General features: G+C 36.4%; 1 protein-coding gene and 1 long non-coding RNA gene across 2 annotated transcripts; one reads left to right on the top strand and one right to left on the bottom strand.

The window, feature by feature from the left end:
* The first annotated feature begins 3,599 nt into the window (after nucleotides 1-3,599).
* On the top strand, nucleotides 3,600-17,287 carry LOC126968396 (putative uncharacterized protein DDB_G0286901). The gene is made up of 5 exons (XM_050813403.1): nucleotides 3,600-3,893; nucleotides 8,650-8,796; nucleotides 12,233-12,369; nucleotides 15,970-16,157; nucleotides 16,400-17,287. The coding sequence occupies exons 1-5, from the start codon at nucleotides 3,764-3,766 to the stop codon at nucleotides 17,262-17,264; spliced, it is 1,467 nt and encodes a 488-aa protein (XP_050669360.1). The 5' UTR covers nucleotides 3,600-3,763; the 3' UTR covers nucleotides 17,265-17,287.
* LOC126968445 (uncharacterized) lies at nucleotides 12,238-14,928 on the bottom strand. The gene is made up of 3 exons (XR_007730210.1): nucleotides 14,787-14,928; nucleotides 14,250-14,655; nucleotides 12,238-13,279 (listed from the first exon to the last, which is right to left on the bottom strand). It is a non-coding gene; the product is annotated as an uncharacterized LOC126968445 (long non-coding RNA).
* Nucleotides 17,288-17,779: the final 492 nt, after the last annotated feature.

The raw sequence follows: 17,779 nt of genomic DNA, 5'->3' as shown, positions 1-17,779 counted from the left end.
GATGATATCTGAATCAAATGAGATCTTCCGATGTACTTAAAATAAAACGGTTAACAAAACTAGGAAATTCTTATAAAATGTAATAGCAATAAAAAATGTATAGTGTAAAGCAGTTCTTGATTATCCGTTATTTCATCATAGCGGCACAGTGGTAAAACCTTAAAATATTAACCCTACAGAAGTAGCGTCGGTAACTTCATTACAAATAGAAAGGACACGCGATAGACAAGGCTGAGATAGAACGGGACAAACTATTGATTTTGTATCTTTATCTCGTAACCCATATATTTATTTGGCCCAATGTCAACTTTGGGGCAAATAAACAAAGATCTATCATGTCATTGAGCTTGCAAATAGTATTTTTGTCATTTTATTGTTTTGATACATATTTGGTGTGAGATACGGATGCCTTTCAACTTATAAAAGTAAAGGCCATATTTGGATGCTGTGTGTCTGGTTGCCAAAGCGGTAGTGAATGTAAAAATCCAGGAGTTAGCTTTCACACGTAAGTATTGCTTTTCACCTAACGTTTTCAATATAATTTGTAGCAAGCTCGTATCAACTAAATTTTATATGAAACATTCTTTCCAAAAGTATTGATTTTTGATCCACAGCCACCTTTTTTCAGTTAATTTGTCGTAATCAAAATATACATAACATAAAACAGTGACAACCAAAATGTTGCCATAACATACGTATAGTTTTACCCAAGTTATAGGGTAGTAATTTATTTAAAGCCTTATTTAGTTATTTTATTTAAATAACATACAGCAGGTACTTATTATTAGCATTAATAATTTACAATGGTATATTTGTATGGAGTAAGGAAATTAGAACGACATTTGTACGTTTTCCTGTGATTGATAATAAAACAAGGAGCATGATGGACAATGTGTAGTATATCAATAAACAAAATTATCTATTTCAGGTTTCCATTCGATCCAATACCAAGAAAAAAAAAGGATAAATGCAACAGGACGAACAGATTTATGGGTACTAATAAACATGCAGGAATTTCTTTAGTCCATTTTGATGCGACACAAATAATAACAAAAAATATAAACAAACGGCTCATTGAAGGTGCAGTTAAAATTTATTCATGTAAGTGAAGTTGGGTTTATTAGAGCTTAATCTGCACTCTGTTAAAATTAAAACATCGGGCTCAAAATTTAGAGTAGATAACATTATCTCAAAGTCATGAAAATTACGATAAATACTCCTGATTTTCTGTGAAAATATGGTAAAGTCACTTTTCTTTACAGCAATGTGATGAGAGAGACTGGAGCAATCACATTCAACTGAGTTAGATATTTCAATGTTGTCTATTTCGTTCAGTTTGTAATGTGTCACCTATAAAAATATTTTGCAGGCAGAACAATACTCGCTGTATGGTTGTTGTATATATAAAATAATAGTTTTGGGTGTATTATGTATGATTGTAAAAGATATTATGACATTGTATCGAATGATAATATCTGTGCCCTATTACTGTTTATTCGGTTAAATGTATGTATTTATGTTCTTTTCCAGAGTATTTAGTGTTATGTTAACTATTTATGTAATTAATTTTTTTATAAGGTTTATTTACAATCACTTACAATAATACACACAAATATAAAAAGTAGATCTAAAAACTAGAATGTAAATGTAATGATTACTTACAAATAAACACAGCATCCACAGAAATATTAAATTTTAGGTAATTGAGTTAAGAATTAAACAGTTTTATTTTTAAATTAATAAATGAGTAGGTTACATAGTTATACACAGTTACATTAATTTTCATATTATAAAAGCATTTATGATTGCCAATGTTGGTGCAAATAGTCTTGCGCAATTTGGCTAAGGAATCAGCAAATATGTCAATATCAGATATGCTATAATAATTTAAAATTTTACATAGCGGTGGGACTGGGGCATTGGTACCTAGGATTATTCGACGAAGTGGAGGACAAAGTGGAGTAATAGGAATTTTTCTGGTACTCTTAGACTAAATTTATTTAGCAATTCGAGGCAGTCAATAAAGCCTATTTTTTACTAAGGAGAACTCTAAAAATAATTTTAAGATAAGTTTAACTTGTAGCAGAAAATGCAATTTTTTTATTTCTAGTGCATATTATATGCGTTTGGAATTGTTTTTTTAAAGTTGGTAGATTTTTTAAAATTATTTTTAGTTTTTTAGTGAATCTGAAGTACACCAAGTAATTTGTCTGCATAGTATGTGAAGATTTACTAAACGTACTGCTCATATGAGTCAGCGCTGTTTTAGTGAAACCAACGAAATCAGGGAGATCTCAATAGAGGAATTCTACCTCGAGGACAATTTCAAGGAGCGCAAAAATAGATAGAACTTTGCGTCATGGTGCAATGCAGCAACGAACGTATCCGCATTGCAATATGACTACAGATACATAGAAATTCTACCACAAATAAATAGTAAAGTAAGTAAGTCGTTAAGGGGTTCCATTGGTCATTATATTCGACCACGACAATTGCTTGAGCATAACGACGTTACGGTAGATGACTCAAATATCCGGAAAGCATATATAAAATTCGGCCGAGTATCGTTAATTTGCCCCTAAGAATTGAGGATTTCTGTGACTTTGTGGTGGATCCCATAATTAGAACAAAATCAAACTCTGGTCAAACTACCATTGAAGTATATCCTTTCCAATAAAAAAATCATCTAAATCGGTTGGTGTGATATTGAATTATTTGACCATTTGTTGCACACATACTAATACCGTCGAAATGAGAACCTCCTCCTTTTTGAAGTCAGTTTAACGCGGCGGCGGTTAGTACTTATAATAATTAGTACTATAAATACATTCCAGCGCTGGTTCTTGGGAATAGTCTATCATCATGGGTAGAATCATTGTCGCCTATATAAGCATGGTTATGTGGTGGTTAACCGATCCCGGCGCCAGGCTGTCCTCTTCGAAATCACTATCCCATATGAAGACTACCTCATGATAGCTGAGAAGGACAAGTTTAACAAGTACTTTGACTTGGCTAACGAGACGACCGACGAGACGTTGACTCGAACATCACAGGCCAGGTGGTCCTTACGGCGGTCTTATAGCGAAGAGCCTCGAAATTTTTCAAATGGTTCTCGTTAAGCAGTCGGCTCAAAAATCAAATATAGAAGCCTCTGTCTGCGGCCCTGCCACCAATAGCTCAACCCATGGGCATGACTCCTCTGCTGATGGCACTCCAAGTTTATGATATTTTGTTTTTGTGTCGATCTGATAATATAATACATAGTTTTTATACATATTTTAAAAACTTTCATTTATGAAAGAAAATAAAAACATGTGAATAGAAATAACAAGTAACACACTATATTTCCTGATAATTATCAGAGTTTTGACTATACTATATTTTAATAAGCACTATATTAAGGTACTATAATAAATAAATAATTATCATAACATGCTTTTTATTATTATTTTTAATTCATTTTCATTCCCAACCATCTGTTGCGTATGTGACATTAGGTCATACGATTTAATTCCGTGAGGGGTAATTTTAATCATATTAATAATACGACAACGCCTAAGACTTCTCCAGACTCCTGTCAAAACTATTGCTATTTAAAAGGGGCACGCGAGGACTATGTACTCCTATAGTGTCAATTTAGTAAAATTAAATATATTCTTTGAGTGGAAAGTATAAAACTTCGTGAACGTTAGATTGTTATTGATTTACAAAATTCGAGTTCCAACTCTCAAGTCATCAAGTGCCTCAACTTTCACAATATTAAATGTCCCTATTGGAAGATGTTTTCCTCCAGGACGAAGCTAACGAGGCTAATGAATTAGAAAGAATAATAGAAGGTGGTGATCACGAGGAAAGGTACAGCGATGATAATAGTGAAAAAGAGGGCGAAGCAGGTTTGTAAAGGAAAATTTTAATATCCATATTACCTATTATTAATTAATTTGTAGCAGCGTATAATCAAGGAATTTTATTCTATAGTAAGCCTAACTTGCTGATGACAATTGATCTAAGGGTAATCCTTCTGACGTTGCGAAAATGCAAAACGAATATAAACTTTAAGATATTTCCATATTACAAGCAATAAGTCTGCGAAAAGGTATGTGAATCAAATTCCTTGTCTGTACCTTGGCTGCCACTTTTTGTATGTCCAATCCACCTATTCTCAATTCTAATCTCTTGTTGGATGGTACTTTGATAATTGCCACATAAGTGTAAAGAGAGAAAAGATATTGTATTTGAATGTCTGATTGAATTATCATGTGTTGAACTGGAACATCTTATTGTGGTATGTATGTATAGACCATAACATACTGATTATGATAAATTTGAGCTTATTATGGAACAGGTACTGAAAAAATGATTCAACAGTAATAAATTATAGTGTGAGGTGATTTCAATAAAGACTAGCTTGTTAGCAAGAAATTTACAAAAAACTTGTCAATCTTTCTAGGTGTTTTGTATATGATAAAAACTTTTAGTGAACCAACACTAATAACTTCTTCATCCTGTACCTGTATTGATAATATTATATATAGTAATTGTGCCATACTTGATAAAAGAATTTTAAATTCACTGACATCTGAGCACTGTGGACTACAAATTTGTATCAAATAAAACTACTCAGAATAATTGATTATTTGTAGAGCTATGACAAAAAATGTAATGAAATGTTTCAAAAAATGTAAAAAATCTTATTGAATATAATGACATTGTAAAAGAATCTGACTGAAATCAATTTTTCTATATTTTTAAATTTATTGTGTAAATAATTTTATGATATTTTTAAGGAAAAAAAAATGAGTATCAACAATCCATCCAAATTCAGTGACTGGGCTACAGCAAGCATTCATAGGAGTAGAATGCATCTTTATGAGCTTAGGAATTTCATCAACAATCCAGTATTCTAGGAATATATGCATAACTTTTTTTTTTTTATGGAATAGGAGGACAAACTAGCGTATGGGTCACCTGTTGTTAAGTGATCACCGCCGCCCACACTCTCTTGCAACACCAGAGGAATCACAGGAGCGTTGCCGGCCTTTAAGGAAGGTGTTTTTACGCGCTTTTTTTGAAGGTACCCATGTCGTATCGTCCCGGAAACACCACACAAGGAAGTTCATTCCACAGCTTTGTAGTACGTGGCAGAAAGCTCCTTGTAAACCGCACTGTGGAGGACCGCCACACATCTAGATGGTGAGGATGATATCCTAACTTGTGGCGTGTCGTGCGAAGGTAGAATTCGGCGGCAGGAATTAGATAAAACAGCTCTTCGGAACACTCCCCGTGATAAATGCGGTAGAAGACACACAATGAAGCGACGTCTCTACGCAACGCCAAGTGATCTATCCGTTCACAGAGTACTGGGTCCCCGACAATTCGAGCTGCTCTGCGTTGCACGCGGTCAAATGGATCGAGCTGATACTGGGGTGCGCCAGACCAGAGATGACAGCAATACTCCATGTGTGGCCGGACCTGCGCTTTGTACAGCGCTAGAATGTGGGCCGGCTTGAAGTATTGCCGTGCTCTATTGTAAGACGTAATGACGCCCAGTTTCTTTGAAGCCAATTTGGCTTTGCCCTCCAGATGGCCACGGAATTGGCAATCGCTCGAGATTTCAAGACCCAGTATTCCGATACTAGGCGAGGCTTTTAGGAAAGTGTTGTAGAGGAGCTGATGCGACAAATGGGGTTTTTTTAGTGGTAAACGCGCAAACTTGAGTCTTCTGGGGGTTAAATTGGACAAGGTTCAATTTACCCCATTCCGCGACCTTCTCAAGAGAGGACTCGATAGAAGACACAAGTTTCTCCCGGCACTGGTCGACGATTTCCCGAGAGAGACGTGCATGGCCCGTGTATACGGCATCACCAGTGCTGTCATCTGCATAGCAATGAATGTTGGATGTGTCCAACATATCATTGATATGCAGAAGAAACAGCGTAGGAGATAGCACACAGCCTTGGGGCACTCCAGCATTCACGGGCTTCGGGTTCGAGCAATGTCCGTCGACAACGACCTGTATGCTGCGGCCAGTGAGGAAGCTGGAGGTCCACTTGCACAAGCTCTCGGGAAGCCCAAATGATGGAAGTTTAGAGAGGAGCGCCTTGTGCCATACACGATCAAAGGCCTTCGCTATATCCAGGCTAACTGCTGCACGATCAAAGGCCTTCGCTATATCCAGGCTAACTGCCAGGCCTTCCCCCTTGGTTTCAATAGCCGCAGCCCATCTATGTGTTAGGTATACCAGAAGATCACCTGCCGACCGACCATGGCGAAAGCCGTATTGTCGGTCCTTGATCAACTGGTGACCCTCTAGGTATACCAAGAGCTGACGGCTAATTGTGCTCTCCATGATTTTGGAGAGCAGGGAGGTTATAGCAATAGGCCTGTAGTTTGCCGGATCCGAACTGTCTCCTTTTTTTTGGATCGGATGGACAAGGGCTGACTTCCATGAGTCAGGGACTACGCCTTTGGAATAAGAGTGCCGGAATAAACGCGTTAGCACCGGCGTCAACTCAGGGGCACACGTTCTAAGCACGATTGGAGAAATGCCATCCGGCCCGCTCGACCTGACGTCCAACGAAAGCAGAGCTCGCCTAACAGTTTTCTGTCTGAACTGTACTTCAGGCATAGAGCTCTGACACCGCGGGATGGTCGGCGGTGTTTTTCCGTTGTCGTCAAGAGTCGAGTTGGAGGCGAAAAGAGCGCACAGGAGATCGGCTTTCTCTTTTGCCGTATGGGCCAGGGTGTCATTCCTCATGTGCAACGGCGGCATGGACGGCTGGCTGAAGTTACCAAGAGCAGCTTTCGACAACGACCAGAACTTGCGTGTTCCGGTCGGGTAACTGGAACGCTGCTCGCCGATTTTGACGACGTGTTTTGACTTTGCACGGGCGATTTGCCGCTTAAAAAATCTGGAAGCACGGTTGTATTTCCTCTTAAGAACTATGCAGGTCGGATCCTTTGTGCCCAGCGCCGCAACCCAAGTTCGATACGCCTGTTTTTTGCAGTCAGATGCTGCTTTAACTGACGCATCGAACCAGGGCTGTGATCTGCCACCGATCGGTACTACAGAGCTTGGTATAAAAATATCCATGCCCTGTAGTATCACATCGGCTACTGCAATGGCGCAGGCACTAGGATCATCCGAAGCGAAACAAACCTGCTCCAAGAGGCACCACACTCCTGACCAGGCAATGGTCGGACGTTCCGAGAGGGGCGTCGACAATGACCTGGTAACCATCGGGATGTGTAGTCAGCAGAAGATCTAATAAGGACGGCAAGTGACTATCCACATCCGGGAGCCGCGTTGGCGACGCAACCAATTGGGACAGACCGTACGCCAATGCAAAATCATGCACAGATCGCCCTGCGTAGTCTGTGGTACGTGATCCAAGCCATTCGGCATTGTGCCCGTTGAAATCACCCAAGACTACAATTTCAGCGGAGGGGATCTGTGCAAGCACGTCGTCAATCGCCGCGTGAACGCAGCCCATGAGATGATCGGTTTCTGCGTTACCACTATGGGACCTGTAGACACACGCATAGATGCGGACGCGGTCCTCTAAATCTACGCGGAGCCAGATAACTATTCTAAAATATTTAAAAGAGTTTGTGAAGAGGCAAAACATATCCATATTTGCAACCAGATTGTTTCTTAAAATAATAAAATAAAAATGACTTGGGCAATTATAATAAATAGGGAAACAGCTAAAAATAAAACAAAATAAAGATTCTATTAGTATTAAAAAAATGGAGTGGTCATTGAAAATAGTAGGGATATTGCTCAAAATCTCAATAACTTTTTTATAATATTCCTGTTCAAAATATGACAACATTAAATTCTTCTTCTTAACAAGCTGAATTAATACTCAAAAGCAATGTTCCTGAGTGTGCAGTTTCATTAAAATTTAGGCATGTTATCACTGGTGAAATAATCTAGTATTTAACTCATCAAATGTAAAAAAAACATATGAATTATGGGGCATGTCCGTGGCTTTTAACATGTGAATTATGGGGCATGTCCGTGGCTTTTAACATGTGAATTATGGGGCATGTCCGTGGCTTTTATAGCAAAGATAATCAAAACTATTGCTCCCCATTTATATTTTATATTGAATAAATATTGTGATGTAGTACAACAATAAGCTAAGCTCTATAAAGGTTGATGCATCCAATATAAGATAATTTCTATTAATATAGTTATTTCTTTATTACTTTTCATAAAATAATTTATATTTTTAAACACGGCTCATCCAATCGATCATCAATGATCAATGCATCCACTATAGGCTAATTTATATTTATACAGTTAATTCAAGTTATTACTTTTCATGAAATAATTAATATTATTTAAACACAACTCGTATATTGGATGCAGTACCTTACAAACTAATTTGTTATGTATTACAGTCATTGTAAAATACTCTATTTGATTCAAAAGAGTGGCTGTTGAGTTTCTTATACGTTATTCTCATGAGCTCAACTTTTTATGAACATATGGTAAATTCAGTAATTTAAAAGAAATATTTGTAGTGATAATTCAAAAGCCCTTATGTTTAGCCTAATTGAATAAAGTTAAATTGACTTTGACTTTGATGTTGTCTTACTCCTTGTATTTTGAAATATATTTTTGTGAAATTTTATTTCCAGAAGAAGATAAAAGACGAGTAGATCCTTCTTCTACAAAATCTAAGAGAGTAATAAAGAATCCCAGATTTGTTTTGAATCCTGCTCGCCTCACTGGACCGAGAGGTATTCATGTAATACCAGAGCATTTTCAAGATTTCAAATTTAAAGGTAAAATAATTTATATATAAATGTTTTATTATCTAAAACATGTTTAATATAATACGAAATCTTAAATGATGAGTTGAGTTTTTCTTTTATACAGTAGAACCTCGATAAGTTGAAAAACCTCCAATTCTCGAAAAGCTGATTATTATTTTATATTATCACTAAGGCGATGTCACCAAATGGCCCAACGGAAGACCAGTGTTGGTTTTGAAACCAGCAAACAAGCTAAGTTGGGACCACATTGCGACATATAGAAAATAATATTTCTCATTTTTGTTTACGTTTTAATTTTTAAGTGTTTTGTATTTAGATGGATTATATAATGTCACAAATAAAAAAATTTCTTCTTCCTAATAAGTTATTATGTCTATTATTATTGCCTTAAGACGTGTCATAACTTTTGAGTTTCCCGAAAGTGACAACTAAGAAGTCCAATTATGCTGTTCCCTACCCTTCAAACACCAAAAACCCTCATTACTAAAAATCGCAACCCTCTATTAGTAGAATTTATCAGTGAGCCCTCAAAGCCACTTTGGTAAATATTTTCCCTCCTTAGCTCGAAAAGTTAAATCTTAAACATAGCAATGATTTATTTTAAAACCCTTTATAACTCAAATATAAGAATGAATCTCAACATCTTTATGTCAAAATTCTCAATAAGTCGAAAAGTATAACTCGAATATTTTGGTGTCTCCCTTAATGTTTGACTTATAAGAGGTTCTACTGTACTATGTTAACTAAATTTGGAAATAAAGAGTGATCACTGCGTCTTGTTTGTTCTATGGGCTCTACATTTTTTTATGGAAAAGAAGGACAACCGAGTGTATTCACCTGGTGTGAAGTGATCACCACCACCCACATTCTCTTGCAACACCAGAAGGATCACAGGAGCGTTGCCGGCCTTTAAGAAAGGTCAAAGGCCTTTGCAAGCATTTTTTAGAGATTCTATTAAATAAAAATGGTAATGACATCTGAAGAGTATGTAAGAAATCTTTATTTCATTATAGGTTCTGTGAGTTTGGAATATGATTTACACATATAAAATATTGATTTAGTTTGCAAAATTTATCATTTGATATCTAAAATAATGTTATGATCATTTCCTTTTTGGAACAAAAATATTCTTAATTTTTTGATAATCCATTATGACATTTAATATTTAAGTACCTAAAGTAAGTGTTTGTGTAAATATAGCTTTTTATTAAACTTATATTTTTTTTGTATGATATTAAATAGTAGATAAAACCCATTTATTTGTGAAATTAGATTTTTTTTTAATGGAATAGGAGGACAAACGAGCGTACGGGTCACCTGGTGTTAAGTGATCACCGCCGCCCACATTCTCTTGCAACACCAGAGGAATCACAAGAGCGTTGCCGGCCTTTAAGGAAGGTGTACGCGCTTTTTTTGAAGGTACCCATGTCGTATCGTCCCGGAAACACCTCACAAGGAAGCTCATTCCACAGCTTTGTAGTACGAGGAAAAAGCTTCTTGAAAACCGCACTGTGGAGGACCGCCACAGATCCAGATGGTGGGGATGATATCACGGGGAGTGGGGAACACTCCCCGTGATAAATGCGGTAGAAGACACACAATGAAGCGACGTCTCTACGCAACGCCAAGTGATCCAGCCGTTCACAGAGCACTGAGTCCCCGACAATTCGAGCTGCTCTATGTTGCACGCGGTCAAATGGATCGAGCAGATACTGGGGTGCACCAGACCAGAGATGACAGCAATACTCCATGTGTGGCCAGACCTGCGCTTTGTAGAGCGCTAGAATGTGGGCCGGCTTGAAGTATTGCCGTGCTCTATTGATGACGCCCAGCTTCTTCGAAGCCAATAGGTATTTGCCCTCCAGATGGCCACGGAATTGGCAATCGCTCGAGATTTCGAGACCCAGTATTCTGATACTAGGCGCGGCTTTAAGAGAAGTGTTCTCGAAGAGCGGTGATACGACAAATGGGGTTTTTTTAGTGGTAAACGCGCAAACTTGAGTCTTCTGGGGGTTAAATTGGACAAGGTTCAATTTACCCCATTCCGCGACCTTTTCGAGAGAGGACTCGATAGAAGACACAAGTCCCGGCACTGGTCGACGATTTCCCGAGAGAGACCTGCATGGCCCGTGTATACGGCATCACCAGTGCTGTCATCTGCATAGCAATGCATGTTGGAGGTGTCCAACATATCATTGATATGCAGAAGAAACAGCGTAGGAGATAGCACACAGCCTTGGGGCACTCCAGCATTCACGGGTTCGAGCAATATCCGCCGACAACGACCTGTATGCTACGCCCAGTGAGGAAGCTGGAGGTCCACTTGCACAAGCTCTCGGGAAGCCCAAATTATGGTAGTTTTGAGAGGAGCGCCTTGTGCCATACACGGTCAAAGGCCTTCGCTATATCCAAGCCTTCCCCCTTGCTTTCAATAGCCGCCGCCCATCTATGTGTTAGGTATACCAGAAGATCACCTGCCGACCGTCCATGGCGAAAGGCGTACTGTCGGTCGTTGATCAACTGGTGACCCTCTAGGTATACTAAAAGCTGGCGGCTAATTATGCTCTCCATGATTTTGGAGAGCAGGGAGGTGATAGCAATAGGCCTGTAGTTCGCCGGATCCGAACTGTCTCCTTTTTTTTTTTTGGATCGGATGGACAAGGGCTGACTTCCATGAGTCAGGGACGTACCTTTGGAATAAGAGTGCCGGAATAAACGCGTTAGCACCGGCGTCAACTCAGGGGCACACGTTCTAAGCACGATTGGAGAAATGCCACCAGGCCCGCTCGACTTCCTGACGTCCAACGAAAACAGAGCTCACCTAACAGTTTTCTGTCTGAACTGTACTTCAGGCATAGAGCTCTGACACCGCGGGATGGTCGGCGGTGTTTTTCCGTTGTCGTCAAGAGTCGAGTTGGAGGCAAAAGGAGCGCACAGGAGCTCGGCTTTCTCTTTTGCCGTATGGGCCAGGGTGTCATTCCTCATGTGCAACGGCGGCATGGACGGCTGGTTGAAGTTACCAAGAGCAGCTTTCGACAACGACCAGAACTTGCGTGTTCCGGTCGGGTAACTGGAAAGCTGCTCGCCGATTTTGACGACGTGCTTAGACTTCGCACGGGCGATTTGCCGCTTAAAAAATCTGGAGGCACGGTTATATTTCCTCTTAAGAACTTTGCAGTTCGGATCCTTTGTGCCCAGCGCCGCAACCCAAGTTCGATACGCCTGTTTGTAGATTGCTTCACTGTGTTGATTGACAAATGTAAATTATTATCAATGCCTGATGTAAAATAATTATGTTAAATCTAATTTAGCTGATTTTCTTTTCCAAAGAAAAATAAAAGATATGTCATATAATTTATAACATTTATTCTTAATAGGCTATTAAAAATGGTCAATCCATACTATATAAGTTTTTAGAAAAACATATTAATTATATGGCTTGCAGGCAAAGGTCATGAGAAGGAAGACTTGGATGTAGTCTTAAAGAAATTAGAACATTGGGCATATAGACTGTACCCTAAATTTCAATTTGAAGATTGTTTGAAGAAAATAGAGGCATTGGGAAAGAAAAGAGCTGTTATGGTAGGACTTATATTTATTAAGCAAATCACATATTTTAATTGTTATAAATATTTGTACCAAATCCAGTTGAGGTCATGAATATATTGAGATCAATTAAAACAGATTAATAATTGACCTAAAAGCACCTCTTTTATATCAATTTAGTACAAATTATGCTCCATATTCACTGTTGGTGAAATGGTTTTACATAATATTATGTCATTACAATAATACTTACAGATTATCTTAACATATACTGCCACAAGGGTCTTTTGGCGCATGAGTGACATTGACAGGAGGGCGCTACAGTGAAATTGGGGTTACCGGTGAATAAAAATTGCCTAATTTACGGTCCAATTGAAAGTGATACTATAGGTAGTTTTAATATTAAACTTAGAACATGCATATGTATCTATCCCGAAATCTTAGGGCCCAATGAACATATCAGATAATAGGATGAGTAGAATTTTAAGTTTTTTTAACTGTTAGAACTTAAGGAAATGGTAAACTATAAAAGTATACATGTATATACCTATCAGTCATCAAACATAAGCATATGGTGGCAAAAAAGAATAATGTTTCAAATAATTTTATTATAATTATGATGAAGGTGTACAATATTAAGTGGTCGAATATCGTCCAATTCTTCGTCTTCACTATCGCTGCTTTCTTCACTATCAGAGGCTAAGTCTATGATGAACGGTACGTCCAAATGCGCGTCCCTTATGTGATACTCTTTTTGTATTTTTTTGACGTGCGAACAATAATTGCGCCACTCCTCAACAGTAATAGCATTAAATGCATTCATTACCATACTTGGCATTTCATTAGCCAGTTTCCCAATGTTCACCATAGCCACTTTGCGTTTCATTGAAGCCCAGACCATTTCAATGGGGTTGAGATCACAATGATTTGGAGGTAAACGTAATACCTGCAAATAAATACAAGGTATAATTGGTAAAATGGTATAGGTTAGGAAAGTTGGTTAGCTGTTTAGCAGTTAGGAATACCTTTTTATTGCATCAAGTAATCTTGTATCCTTTAAATACAAATACAAATATTTTATTTTGTCTCAAAAGAAAAACGTATTATACAAAAAAGCCATGTACATACTACTACATACTCATAATATCTACTACACAACATTATACATCACAACCTTTAGATACAAACATTAAGAAGCCTATATACTTATGTTTGGTAAGTGCATCTAGACAAGTAGGTACGAAGTTTTTATTGCTAGGACTTCTTAAAGAACCTAGGCACATACAGACAGTAGGTTTTATGTGAAACAGACATAAAAGCTGGTGCCTTCCCAGAAAATTGATATTTTGCTGGAGTGGTAGGTATGTAGTCTACATTATGACAACAATCTACTACTCCTAAGTTTCCCTGTGTTTAGGATATTAGAACTCCCCGTGTATTGGTCTGTTATTCCATAGTTCAAGAATGTGTATGTCTGACTATTATAATGCACAAAATGAGTAGTAGTTTAATAATTTTGAAAGGAAAAATAAATAAGTAATATAATATAGTATATAATTAATTTAAAGGTATGAGTAGTAATGAGTAAATATGTTGGTCGGTATGTATACCACCAGATAATTATGTACATACTAGTGAAGGTATATGATTGTATATTTCTTTATATGTATGAAATATAGACAGATATAATATTTTCTAAAAGAATATGTGCTTATTTGCTAATTAGTAACGTAAGGTATCTAAATTATTACCTAGTTTTAAATTAAACAAGTTTAAATGTATCCTAAACCTATTGAAATATAAGTACTTATTAATAAATAATATATATATACCAAACTGTTATCATTCGATTCCGGAGATTAAATAAAAATATATTTGTTAATATTATATTAGGTGACAATATATTAGTAAAATACCTTTTGGCCTAATCCTTTTAAAATGGTGTCAATAGCATAATCAGGTTCCGGCTTATTTCTTTTTACAATTTCCAATAATTGTGGTATTGTATATTGTGGTGAATATTCAATATGATTTCTTGATAACCATTCGTGTATTACTCCCTTTCTTGAATTTGTGTTAAGTGCTTTGTTTATGCTTGTATTGTGATATAGAGCATTATTCATCCCAATAAGACTTGGTTGGTTTAAATTGGGTGACAACTTTTCAGTAACCCATTTTTTGAAATTTGTGTGATTCATGTCATCATGATAATCTCCACTTTTTGTTTGTGATTTAAATACCAAGCAGGCATTCTCCACAAAGCCTTGCTCACCGCCAGCATGGACTATTATAAACCTTTGCCCTTTAGATTCAGTACACCATCTGTGAATAAATGAATTCATAAACTATAACAAACAAACAAGATTCGGAAGAAGATAAAGGGCAGGCTATGAGTTGTTTATTGCTAATGGACCACTTTGTCTTACTGGCGTTGGACATTATGATGTAAATACCTGTGCCATCATCATTCTGCCAATATTTTCCAAAAGTTAGACCACAATGAATGTATGTCTCATCTAAGTACACAACTGGAAGTTTATCTGTCTCATCATTGTACTTTAAAACCTGAAACATAGAAGACAATCGTACTGTTACATACATACACAAGTTATTAAGGTTCAAGGTAACTAAAAATATGATACTCTACCTGCAGGTATTTAGCTCGCCAAGCAGATATATCATTTCTTTCAATCAAAACCTTCCTATTACTTTTTGACTTCTTAAATCGGAAACCAATCTTTTTTATGTGTTGTCTGAGAATTTCTCGACTGCCTTTAAATCCAATGTCTTCTATTCACTGTAGGAATTTCCTTTTTCATAGTATAAAATTCATGGATTTTACGCCGCAAAACACCAATATCAAAATCATCCATCAATATTTTGTCTTTCCTTTTTTTCCTGTTCTTCCCTGGTGTAACAATTTTACTTGATGAAGCTTCGGCCAATCTTCCTTCACCTATAATTCTTGATCTGACATGACAATTATTTTTATTCCTATAATATTTTAAATATTTTAGCCAAACTGATAATGTAGAATGTTGGCAACACTAACCTGTAGCAGCGGCGACTCGATCATTTACCTTTTCAAATGGAATAATCGGAGCTGTAGCTTGTTTTTCTTTTAAAAAAAACTCTTTTACCTTTAGCAACACCTCTCTGACATCACTTTTGATCACTTTCGGCATGTTAAAATTCAATATTTTCACAAAAATGTTCGAGCAAACCTGCGAAGTAATCAACAGTGACACGAACTGCCAAAATGACGTTTGGCAAGATGGCGCCGTTTAGTACCAATTTTGGCCACGCGCCAAAAGACCCTTGTGGCACTGTACGGTGTTAGATTATCTTAACAAGAGATTTTATTATTGTGTAAGCTTCACCAAGGTTATCAATTGGTTAAATGTGCATTATTAATGAGGATACAAAAAAAGGAATCCATTTATTTGCACCTTTTGACAACGGTTTATCCACCTAAATAATATAGGAAATTGACCCTTAATTTTATGCCTTTCTAAGCTACTAAATTATGTTTACACAAACAGGGAGAGGTTGGGTAGTGCCAACACTACAAATATTTCTCTATATAATGTAGTAGACAAATTTGGATGAATCTAAAATATATTATTTTACACTTAGGTGAATCTTCATAAAATAAGATCAGACCAGTTCACAAGTGAGGAGAGAGTTGTGCAACAGGACTTAAGTGATGAAGATGTCCCTCAGGAGGATGAGTTTGACAAGTTGTTGCAGCAACAAATAGAATTAGCGAGGTCTACTCCTGCCAAGGCTGCAGAGAACATAGAAAGCTCTCAGGCTGCAAACAGGTATATAAAAATAACCATATCTTTGTCAGTAGAATTTATTAATCATTATTCTATAAAATTCAACAATTTAAAATTGGACAATTGTATTATCAATGAACATATTTTTGGTAAAGTTGTTTGTTAGAAATTTATATTTCGAAATAATAAAAAAAATTTTAGTTGGATTTTATTCTATGGTTATATTAATATTTTTTAAATCTTGATGTGACCATAAACAATAAAAATAGCTTTTTCGCTTTCAGAACATTAATCATGCCAAAACCAACATCATCACCCTCAATCAGTGAGGAACAAAAAGAAAGGATGATAAGAAACAGAAAACTTGCAGAAGAAAGACGACTTGCTAAACTGAAGAACCTTGAAAATAATATGAGTCATCCTGAATCAGACATCAATATGAATGCAAGTGAGATTTTGACAGATAAACATAATATAAATGAGACAGTGATTGAGGTACAAATAGAAACACATAGAACCAGTATTGATACTCAAGAAAGGATAGCTACAGATATACAAGAGGGACATAAAGATTCTAATAAGTTAACTGGGAGTAAAATTGGTGAAGTAGAAAATAAAAATAATATTGGTGATAAGTCAGAAACAGATCTCTTAAAGAATTTAGGTACTGATAATATAGCTAATGATAGTGATGTAAGTGAAACAGTAACAGAGGAAAATCTTCAAGCTAATACACAAGATGGGAATGAAATTACTGAGTCAACTCCTGAAGTCAATGTTGATAATGTAACAAGGGGTCCTGGTTATGAAAGTCAGAAAAATATAACAGATGGAACTAATTCTTATCAAAAATCTGGTAATTCAAGTGGTCAAAACATAGACACTAATGATTTGCCATCTAATGATTTAGCTGTAGATGACAAAACTATAAGTGATCCAAATAATTTGAATCTTAATAGAATATCTCCTATTGAGAGGGTTATTGAAAATAACATAATTCAAAGTACAATACAAGGTTTAGTGGAGAATGATAACAATTTGAACCATGAGAGGGATTTAATTAATCAGGATCTTGTTCAGGAAGCTGCAGGTTCAAGAGATATGTTGAATAATGACATCATGGATGTAGATTTCAGTGAAGAATTTTGAAATAAATGTTCATAAAATAATAATATAGTTTCCATTTCACTTAATAGAATACTACAGAGGTAGTATATGTAATAATAAAATGTACACAATATGAATTTTCTCAGATTTAATGAAAAGCCACAATTACCAAAGAGAACCAAGTCGATAAGTGAATGCAGTTTAGTCATTACTTCAAATATTTCTTCATAAGTCTAGAATACTTTTAACCGACCTGTATGTACCCGATTTACATGATTCATTTTTATTTAGATGCGAAACGTTTGCCATTTGATCCCATAAAAATTTGACATAGTTTGACCCAGTACTTTTCATTTTATGAACATTATTTCGGAGTTGATTAATTTTTCCCGTTCCTGTTTTTTCGGATATATATTTTTTAAGGCGCGCGGCACCTTGTTTAGGCCAACCCACCCATACCTACTCAAAAAAAATTATATTTAATATATGACAATAAAAAGCAGCGAAACTTATAGTTTACCTGATGTAATCTAGAAAAATCCTACTGTAGTTTACAG

Source organism: Leptidea sinapis, chromosome 15, assembly GCF_905404315.1.
Source record: "Leptidea sinapis chromosome 15, ilLepSina1.1, whole genome shotgun sequence".
In the NCBI taxonomy this organism is placed as follows: domain Eukaryota; kingdom Metazoa; phylum Arthropoda; class Insecta; order Lepidoptera; family Pieridae; genus Leptidea; species Leptidea sinapis.
This window is presented reverse-complemented; position numbering and strand designations above follow the sequence as displayed.